Genomic DNA, 10,941 nt, shown 5'->3' on the forward strand with positions numbered 1-10,941 from the left:
AAGCATGCTCAGTTAAACATATTTATACGACACCATTGCGTCCTGTTTTAATAGTCTGAGGGGTAATATGGTAAATTCAAATGGTTAAGTAAGTTGTCAGATTCCAATCTAATAGTTGAAAACCAAGAATGTTGGCCACGTTCTTTATCCAACAAAGATTACCTGAAAGAGAAAAATCGTTATTGACGGCGTCAAAGTCACAGCGTCACAGGAGGTATTTTGACTTAAAAAATGAGATCTTTGCCTATTCGGGCGGGCGAGGGGTGCGTAGAGAACACCACGAGGGGGCATTTAATCTAATTTTAAATAGTTAACACCACGAGGCGTCCATTCTTGACATTCCCTTTTTGAGTTTGGTTTTTTTTACAGATACATTGAACCTTCCCTGATTCCCACTGTCGTCGAACAAGGGTATTTTTGTCAGCTTAAGTCTATAACTTTAATCATAATGACAGATGTGAACCAAGAATAGCTAGACCGGTTACTGGGTGATTCGGTGGGCTGGATCCATAATGGTGTCAATCAGTCGGTTTGGTCGGTCTGAATTCTTAAACCAGACCAATAAAGAAAGGTTCGATTTTGGGATGGTTTGGGTTCGGTTTATTTCAGCATTCTCTTATTGGGTTGTTATTGGCTTGGATTTGGTTTCGGTCCAGTTTTTCATGTTTGATGTTGTTTTCAATTGCTCCGATACAGTCCAATTTTCAATCAGTTCCATAATACCCCAAACCATAGCCGGAGGATAATAGATCAGTTTGGTTTGAACCTTTTCAATCTTTTTGGATTGATTTGAAAGGTTCAGTTTAAGGTTTAACACCCCTAGACTAGGCTAAACATAATGTAGAAAACGGAGTGCCTTTACATGTAAGGGTGTCAATCGATCAATTCGGTCCGATTTTAGCCTGCTATTAGGCCAATCCAGAATTTAATAGTTAAGGGAGTTTTCAGTTTTGGTTTTGGTCCGATTTGATATAATTTCTTAAAGTATTGTTTATTACAGGCATGTAATCGGGTTACACTATTAGATTTTGGTTTGATTCGATTTTGGATTTACATGTATACATAAGCAAACTAATGAGAAATCCTTTTTTTTTTTTTTTAAATATATTTCAATCTAGTCTTAATTTTTTATTAGGTTGGGTCTAGTTTTCAGTTTCGATCAGTGCGTTTCATCAATCCAGTTTGATTTCAATTTCTATTAGTTTTATAAAAAAAAAACCCATCCAATATCAAATTGATAAGGATTCAGATCAATTTGGACTGAATCGGCCAGTTTAATCGATCTGATCGGTTGAGACTGAACTTTGACACCCTTATTTACTCGTATGCATTGTTGTAATCAGAATGGGACCACTTTTACCCAAAAAATATTCGGAATGGGACCACAGTCGAACCAAGTAAACTACAATTTGAATCTTCTATTGTCGAACTGCCCGTCCTTTGCCGCACTATGCAGACACAGCAGGCAAAAACAACCAAAATAGGAGTCATCATGCAAAGAAAGGAGGCTTATAAAATAAACTGAGAGTCCACAGCCTTGACCATAGCCCTTTAGCAAAAGCCATCAATTAAAAATCCTGGGAAAATATTAGCCTTTGTTGATTTTCAAAGGATATTATTTTTCTACATTGCATAAAGTTTCACTTTTTTCTTTCTTTTTTGAAAAAATATATATAGGGGGCAGTTTTCTTTCACTCACGTAAGGGGTAAACATTGTCATTTTGGTCTTGGGTTCAATTAAAAAATTCTTTACAGAAGAAAAATCACCTAACTTGTGCACTAAGTACATTGTTTTTTTCTTGGTAGAACACTAAGTATATTGTGAAAGATTAAGCGAGATTGCCTTGATTGGGAGGCCTAATGTTATTTATGTAACTGACCTCTATCTTAGTAAGAACACTAAAACTTTTTAGATTCCATAACTCTTGCAAATAGGGTTGCATAGAGGAGAAGCTCGAGTTCGGTTCTTGCACATGACTTATCGTCGTTCATCTCCATGGCTTCAGGTATGCATTATATTTAATTTCTTAATCTATATTAATCTTAGGATTTAGTCTTAACACTCTCGTCCTAATGACTGCCATCATGGACTTTTCAAAATCCCATTTGCCGTTACTTTGTACAGATTCTTTCACTCGAGAATGATCATGTAGAGAGTACAACTCCAGCGCAGCTAGCTTGGGGCTAGTGCAGTTGAGTCTAGCTCGAAGAGATCTCAAGTTTTAAGTTGGGGACTTCCTGTTCCTCCTCTAGATTAGGAATCCTTCCACTTCCCCCACTCTCCCCCCCCACCCACCCACAAAAAAAAAAAAATGGTCCATGTAGGGCTTACCATAATCAAAGGTTAAATGTTTTCTGTGCTTCATCAGTAAGATGACAGTTTAACTTAGTTGTCTACTTCACCCTTGACTCATGTGATAACTTTTGGGTGAAAGCACTACATCATATGCCATATTCAACGAGTAAATTTTCGTCAAATAGGGAAATTTGATAAGATGGTGACCCATGTGATTGTGGTAAGCAATAGAATTTGACATGAACAACTTAAAAGTATACTTTTTTTTCGGGATTTGGAAAATAATATATTCAATTTGGATAGATATCATAATAATAATAAAAAATTAAGTAACTAATGATGGTACGGGTTTGTAAAAATTTGACAGATTCTAGACAAAGGAAAAGAGTTAAGACAACTAAGAGACATGAATTGAGAACAAATTGTATCCATTAGTCGATGATGTAGATGTGTGAAGTCCTCAACACTCCGATTCTATATAATGATACGTTGACTAGGAAAATCCAACAACACCATACATTGATCATGTGTTAGATTTGGAGCTCTAATTCAATTGTATGACCTATTTTGTGTTGTATATTTAATATTTTCGCCCATCAATTGTATAGACTTATTCAAAGTTTTTACCCTTTTTTAAGGGTAAATTATAGTTAAGGTGCGTAATATTTAAGAAAATTATGTTTGGGATACCTCATGTTTGAAAAATTATATTTGAGATACCTTATTTTTATATTTCCAACTTTGCCCATTGATCCTTTGGAGTGATCATCCAACGCCAACGAACCGGCCAGAATCCAGTGATTCCTCTCTGTCTCTCTCTATAACACCTCAACTGATGGAATTGAAGAGAGAGAGAGAGACCAAAGAGAGGTAATGAGGCGGTGTGTCTGAGGCTTGGCTGATTTAGAGACCCGGCAACAAAATATATGATGAGATCTGTTATTGTAAAAGGCGGGGAAGGTGTGAGAGACAAGAGTATGAGGCGGGGGAGAGATAGATGCAGACGGAAGGGGGGAGGGAAGATGCTAAGGGTGGGAAGGGGAAGCAAGAATAGAGAGGAGTCGCGCATGTTTTTGTTTTTGTTTTTTTTTTTTTTGATAAGTAAATTATATTAAAAAATGAAAAAAAAAAATAAATGGGGCTGTTCTCTGTGCCGCAGCGCAGCCTACGCCCAGATACATGGGGTTGGGCGCAATGACCACCCTGCCCCCTTGCACAGGCTGTCCATATGCCTGGGCACAGGCTGCACTGCGGCACAAAGAACATTCTCCCAAATTAAATATACAAAAAAAGCAGGCAGTGACTTAGAACTCCCTTTAAAACAAGTATAGAGAGAGAAATGGGTGGCCCCTAACAAATACGGGATAGGTCCTGCAACAACAAAAGTGCAGAAAACAAGGAAGTTACAATCAATAATACATACAGAAATTAACATCCCCCTTAATCAATTTATAAAGTTCCTTTAGGAAGTCCACCTATAAAAGTAAAACAATTTTGTTGTTTAACCACCATGTTAGAAATATAATCACTTTGGAGGGCAACCTTAGGAAAACTAAAAGGGGAGGGTCTCTGAATGACATCTCTATAGGTATATTTAAAATTTGACACATTAATTTAAAGAGAAACATTTTTTGTGGTGGAAGCGTACCTCCTACGCCCAGACAAGTGCGAGGTAAAATGACCACCCCACCCCCCATGAAAGGCCAAAATGACCACTCTATTGATGCTTCCATGCATGCCCACATTGGCCCAGAGCACGTAGGAGTTACACTCTCCAATAGAAGTCTTGTCCCTTGTTTTATTTTCAAAAGTTGTTTAAGTTATGGATAAAAAATTATTTTCAAAAATAATTTGAAAGTGACATATCATTATATCATTATCATGGATATTTTTTTAAGGGTAAAGCACACGTACTCCCCTAGAATGCACCCAATATTCCGCGTACCCCCCTAAGCGGCTCAATAGTCCGCGTACCACCCCTCAATATTCCACGTACCACCCCTGCTTTACACCCCAAATGCCACATAGGTCCAATCCGTTAAATACCATCGTTAGATGACAAAATTTTGACCATTTTACCCTTTGCTATATTTTCCTAAATCTGAAAAGACTTAAATACCCTCACTTATTTGTTGTCCAAAACTAATTGAAAATGACCAATTTATCTTTTGTTTTATTTTCATAAATGAAAAGACCTAATTACCCTCACTTATGTAGTACCCTAACCTAATTTGAAAAGACTATTTTACCCCTAAATATTTATTCCTAAAAACCCCAAAATGCCCTCATCTTCCCCAAATCACCATCTTCTTTTACACACCCACCACCACCGCCACCGCCACTGCCACTGCCACCACCACCACCACCACCCACCATTGGCTTTGGGTTCTAAGACAAATGCGAGGTAAATTCTTTGAAAACAAATCAATTTCCGTACAGGTTTCTCTTATCAACCAATTTGATGAAACCCTAACCCAATGATGAAATTTATATACTTAAAATTCAACTTTTCTGAACTAATCTTGATGTCCAATGCAAGAAAACAACTAAAAAGATAATGATTGATCAAGAGAAGAAAACAAAAAATTGCGATTTGCGATGAGTCTTTCACAAAATGGAAAGATTTGGAAGTTCTGTTACCAGATAAAACCAGAGTTTCTAATACTTTCATCTCCGGTTTTTAGTGGAAGACTCTCTCTCTCTCTTTCTCTCTCTCTCTCTCTCCTAACCTCTCTACTTCCCTTTATTCAAAGACCAAACTCCAAAAGTGAGAAAGGGAAACAATGTGAAAAAGAAAATTTGAAATTGGGAGAAAAACAGAGTAAAGAGAAGAATTTGTTTACAGGTGTAACAGATTAGTATTGTTACTTTAGAAGATATTGTGTTGGTTGTAGACTGAAAATTAAGTTAAATGCATTGACAAGAAAAGAACTAAGCGAACAGAGGTGGTGCTACTTTGTTGCATCTACAAATAAAAATAAAAATAAAATCTGTGTTTTTTCTTACCCCCAAATCAGGATTCGATTTCTGGAATGGTGGGTGGTGGTGGTGGTGGGTATGTAAAAGAAGATGATGATTTGGGGAAGATGAGGGCATTTTGGGGTTTTTAGGAATAAATATTTAGGGGTAAAATAGTCTTTTCAAATTAGGTTAGGGTAATACATAAGTGAGGGCATTTAGGTCTTTTCATTTATAAAAATAAAACAAAGGGTAAATTGGTCATTTTCAATTAGTTTTGGGCAACAAATAAGTGAGGGTATTTAAGTCTTTTCAGATTTAATAAAATAAGCAAAGGGTAAAATGATCAAAATATTGTCATCTAACGATGGTATTTAACGGATTGGACCTATGTGGCATTTGGGATGTAAAGCAGGGGTGGTACGTGGAATATTGAGGGGTGGTACGCGGAATATTGAGCCGCTTAGGGGGGTACGTGTACTATACATGTGAAGCTTGGTTAAGACACTTGATATATAGTGTCATAGAAGTCAAGTTTAGTCTAAATTTGAAAAAATACACACTAAAGTTTTGACCCCATCTAACCTGCCAGTAAGCAAAAATCATTAACAAGACCCTCTTCGGTGCCCGCATTTTCTAGTGTGGTGCAGTGCATGTGTTGGAGCTCAACACCTGGCACATGTCAAATCCAACGATGCTAAACTTGAGAAGAAAGAAGAAAAAAACTGACAGCTCGAGCATGCCACCTTTGGATTTGACATCTGCTAAGTATCGAGCTCCGACACCTACACTAGCACATGCGGGCATTGGAGAGGATTTTAATCCCCTGCTCACCCTTGAATTAAAATCCTCTACAGTACCAGCGGGGCGGCGGTGCACATCCGATGGCACAGCAGAGGACATGTGTGCCATATGTGCCACTTGGCCTCTGTTGTGCCGTCGGATGCACCGCCCCACCGATACTGCAGAGGATCCTGGTCTGCTCACCCTTCTTCTTTCGAATTTATTTTTGGTGGTTCACCCTTTTTCAGACACCGGTGAGAAGAGAAACCCACCCTAACTTGCACTGTCCCATGAAACATGTATGTTTGTCTGGAGGAGACAGAACCAAGGAGGGTTGTTCATTTACCACAAGCCCAGTTACCCTAAGTACCTAACCCACCATCAAGGAATAAGGATATATATATATAACATGCCAAACCTTAATCAAATATTTTAACTGGCCCCATTACCTTCCCTTCAATCCTTGAGCAGTAGTAGTACCTTGTGGTCCTCTTCACTGCTGCACTGAAGCAATGGCATTAATGCAGTAAGGATTCAGTTTTCACTTCAAAATTTTGAACCAATTAAGTTGAGCTGTTAACAAGTAGTCAGGAGTAGTGCTGAGAGTACTGTGCTCGGCTGATCAACCAGTCTATTGTGGTCCACTGTTTACTCCATCACCCAAATTCCACTATCTTTATATGCTAGAAATAGCCCTTCTTATTTTTTCTTTATTTGACCTAACGGATAGATGTAGCTAGAGGTTGAGGTTCATGCTCATTTCAGGTAAACTGTAGTTGTTCATTTCATGCTTGGGTTTGGACTTTTGGAGCTAAAGCAACTAGAGTTTGTGCTCAAAAATCTAGCAAAGGAATGACAATAGTGGCTTAGCCAAGGAATTCCCTAAGCAAGCATCATAAATGGGATCCCATTCACCGAGGGACTGGAGAGGATAGGAATGGGTATTAGGAGGGTATTTTGGAATATACTAAAACTTTAGGAGGGGTTTGTGAACCCACCACCATCCTCTATGGGTTGAGGAAAACTTTGTCCAAAAAGTAAAGCTACGAGTTATTTGACATCTTGAGGAGTATTGATAAGAAAATCTCTAATTAAATAGATAGGTTATGCCATTATAGTTTTTGGGTGGGGAAGAGTTTTCTAAGCAAGCGGCATAAATGGTATCGTACAATGGAGAGCAGCTAGCAAGGTCATTTCATGTGAGGAGGCAAGAATAGTTAGATACAAGGGTGCCAATGCTAGAATACCCTTCTTCCTATGAAATGATATATCTGCCCTTAATGTGGGAGGAGAGAGATAGACACAAAGAGATGCTAGCGTATGTACAATACACCGTCGGTACAGAAAATTCAATCACTTAAATGATCACATTATAACCATTTGACATTTGCAATGAGGAAGCTTTCCCCTTGCACATGATTACAAATCAGACTGTGGCATCAAATTAAGATCTCTCTCTATCGGTGTGCATATATGTGTTTGTATGTGAGACCCACTTTGGCAGGTCACAAGTTGAAGCAGTGGAGTTAGCCCCAGTTTTACATAATTGCTGTCCCAATGCAGGAGACTTAGTACACCACACGTGCTAGCTAGTAACTATTCAAAGCCCAAATCAAATTATGCAAATGCAGGTCACTTTCTAATAAACTGTAAAAAGGTTTGAGAAAGATAAATGCAACAGAAGTGTCAGCTTTCTACTGGGCCCTTCTCCATTACAGTAGATCAGAACAATCTTCCAAAATCTATAGGCTTCTTCTATCCACCCAAACCACATAGTTGAATCTAACAAACTCCCTCACAACCCACAAAATGAAACCAAAAATAAACTTTTATGTATGTCTCGAATTTTTTGAATTGTTTCGAAGAATGACCTGCTTCGATATTTTTTTATGGCGATTCGAATGGAACTTTTTTTTTGAGATCTGTGATGGTAGCAGAGGGCTTGACCAGACTCGATGGATCAACTCGGATCCGATAGAGGAGTATTTATGTTCTTTACCCGCTTTGTTGTAAAAAGTGAAGATTTGGGATTTTCGTTTTAGGGTTTTTGGGAGAGAGAAGCAACGCCGTTTTGGGTGTTCTTAAGAGATCTCAATTATAATTTTTTCTCCAATTTACATAGTGAAATAGCTTCGTCTTCGCCCCTAGACATAGCATTCCATATTGGTGTGTGAACCATGTTAAATCTCTATATCGCTTTGCTCTGTTTTGTTTTTTGTTCGTGTTTTTGGTTGGTGTTTGTTCTAACATAAACCCCCAAAAAACACCAATATCTCTTCCAACTTTTTCTCTTTCACCCCACCTTCCCTTCCATGTCCCTAACTCCAAAGTGTTAGACATGCATGCAACTTGAGAGACATTGTCCACAAGAGAGAGAGAGAGAGAGAGAGAGAGTTTGGATTTTAGTATCAATTTGGTAATGGAGAAGGAACTAAAAATATAACTTGAACAGTATTCACTTTTTTTTTTTTTAAATCAATTTGGTAATGGAGAAGAAATGAAAAAGATAACTTGAACAGTATTCAAATAAATGAGTTGGATTTGGAATTATAAAGGATGCCCACTTGTAGCAGAGTCTAATTGGTCTACTTCCCAGTTTTTTCTGGGTACAACCTTGTCATGAAGTGGTGTATACTCCTGCAAATAGCAATCAAAAACAGCAACAAATCATTCTCTGCCACTTCCTGCAAATTTTCTTCTTTACAGAATTCAATAATTTAACAACCAACTCTATGAAATAATGATATTTACTGCAGAAAGATGAGAAAGAATGTTCTTCTTACTTCCATTTTCTTGATCAGCTCTTCTGCTGTATCTGCTGAGACTACAATATGTCTTGCTGAGTCTTCTATGAAACCTTCCTCCACTCCTTTGTCAAAAAGTGCAAGTAAGTTGTTATAGTATCCATCAACATTCAACAAGCCCACCTGTCTCAAATTTCAAAAGGAGGAAAAGAGAATGAGAACCCAGTTGCAAAATTCAGTATAAGAAACATCAGAGGAAATTAACTTGGATTAAGGGCACCCCATCTTACTGGTTTCTCATGAATTCCCAGTTGAGACCATGTTATCATCTCCAACAGTTCTTCCATGGTACCATAACCACCTAAACAGATTTGAGATTTTTGGGAATTTAGATAAGAGATAAAAGCCTGCAACACTATACATGTAAGATTGTGGAAGAGGGTGAATTATTGAGTTTGAGCAAACCAGGAAGAGCAATGAAAGCATCAGCATGTTTAGCCATTTCTGACTTCCTTTCATGCATGTCAGCAACTGCTTTCACTTCTCCAATGGTTACTCCTGATATCTACATATATGTTTTGAATTTCATCAGTTCATACAGAAGAATCAGAGTTAATAAATTAAGGAAAGCATACAAAAATGAAGATAAAGCATTACCTCATGAGGCATAAGGGCTCTAGGAATAATTCTGCAACAAGAAAACAAAAAAATTATCAAAAACAACTAATTCTTTTTATAGAAACCTTAAATTCTCTACTAAAATGAATATGGAACCAAAACATGAAAAAGTAAGCTACCAATGTGAGAGTAATACCCAAGAACATGACAACCACCATTAAAAACAGCCTGAGAAATTAAACCCATAAGACCCACACTTCCTCCACCATAAATCAAATTAATCTTCCTTTGAACCTGAAAAGAGAAACAGGATCAGTTTAAAGATAAATTAGAAGTGGAACTGAAAGTTTGATTCATCATTTTCAAATTCTATATAGTTAAAGTTTGTTATTACCAGTTGTTTGCCAAGTTCAAGAGTTGCATCACTGAAGGTAGACTTATATCCAGCTCTACTCCCACAGAAGACACAAATCCTCTTGAATTTGCATATTTTCTCACTTACTACAGATGTCTCTTCAGCTCCCTCCATCCTTCCTGGAAGTCTAGAAAGCACATAACAGAAAGGAAGTGATCACCATAAAGAAGAGAAAAAGTTAAAAGAGAAAATATAAAAAGGATCAAGGATAATGTGGTATAACTAGGGATGTAAACGGATCGGATTCGGATCGGATACGGATCGGATGTGATCGGAGCCGGATATTCCCTGGCCGAATACGGATACCTCTAAACGGATTCGGATGCGGATCGGATTCGGATTTTTGACCATCCGTTTACATATCTGCCTTGTGTAACCCGGACCTTCCTCCCCCTAGCAGATACAATTCTCTCTCAATCCATATCTCTTAGATCATGATTCTCTTTTCATCATATTCTAGAACTTGTTTAATCTTAAAAAACCCTAAAAATCATTATTTACTTAATTTTTTATTATTAAGTATTCGGATTTTTTTTCGGACGGATTTTAATCGGAGTATTCGGATTATTTTCCGGATATCTCTAAACGAATACGGATGCCCCTAAACGAATACGGATGCGAATTCGGATTCGGATTTCGGTTATCCATTTACATCCCTAGGTATAACCCGACATCCTTGCCTTTGAATGGCTCCCCTTTATCACAAACAGCTTTTGTCTGCTTAAACAACCAGTACTTGGTGTTGGAGAAGACCCCAACAAGAAACCATATCCATCTCCTCTTTTATAATTTATGCCCTCAGTAACCCACCAAATGGGCCTCCTTTTCTTCCCAATCTCCCTGTGTTGGAGAAGAGCCAAACAAGAACCACTTCCATTTCCCCTTTTATAATCTTAACCCACCCACCAAATGTCTCTCTCTCTCTCTCTCTCTCTCTCTCTCTCTCTAATATTTCTTTAAGGTTTGCAATCTTGAATTTCAGAGGAGACCCACAACTAATTACCTATTGTCCACCATTTGTGTCTAATTCAATCAATGCTTTGCATTTATAACTTTCTTGTATGAGTCCCTTCTTTCTTTTCACCACTTTACTAGTATAATTCATCCCACCCTAACATAAACAAATG

The 10,941-nt window shown here is 37.8% G+C and overlaps 1 protein-coding gene across 2 annotated transcripts; it reads right to left on the reverse strand.

Annotated features, from left to right (window-relative positions):
- Nucleotides 1-8,511: 8,511 nt before the first annotated feature.
- Nucleotides 8,512-10,691, reverse strand: LOC122642038 (cytokinin riboside 5'-monophosphate phosphoribohydrolase LOG1-like). Of its 2 annotated transcripts, none has more exons than XM_043835432.1 (8): nucleotides 10,482-10,691; nucleotides 9,794-9,933; nucleotides 9,596-9,693; nucleotides 9,439-9,469; nucleotides 9,247-9,346; nucleotides 9,072-9,142; nucleotides 8,821-8,964; nucleotides 8,512-8,674 (listed from the first exon to the last, which is right to left on the reverse strand). In XM_043835432.1, the coding sequence occupies exons 1-8, from the start codon at nucleotides 10,486-10,488 to the stop codon at nucleotides 8,585-8,587; spliced, it is 681 nt and encodes a 226-aa protein (XP_043691367.1). In that variant the 5' UTR covers nucleotides 10,489-10,691; the 3' UTR covers nucleotides 8,512-8,584. The 2 variants fall into 2 exon arrangements, with proteins under 2 accessions (XP_043691367.1, XP_043691368.1); XM_043835433.1 differs by having other exon boundaries at nucleotides 10,495-10,690.
- Nucleotides 10,692-10,941: the final 250 nt, after the last annotated feature.

This window comes from Telopea speciosissima, chromosome 10, assembly GCF_018873765.1.
Source record: "Telopea speciosissima isolate NSW1024214 ecotype Mountain lineage chromosome 10, Tspe_v1, whole genome shotgun sequence".
In the NCBI taxonomy this organism is placed as follows: domain Eukaryota; kingdom Viridiplantae; phylum Streptophyta; class Magnoliopsida; order Proteales; family Proteaceae; genus Telopea; species Telopea speciosissima.

Coding starts and splice junctions, on each gene's coding strand:
- LOC122642038 (XM_043835432.1), bottom strand. Junction 9,470..9,595: donor GGTGGTTGTCATGTTCTTGG/GTATTACTCTCA, acceptor TTCTTGTTGCAG/AATTATTCCTAGAGCCCTTA. Junction 9,143..9,246: donor TGCTTTCATTGCTCTTCCTG/GTTTGCTCAAAC, acceptor AAATCTGTTTAG/GTGGTTATGGTACCATGGAA.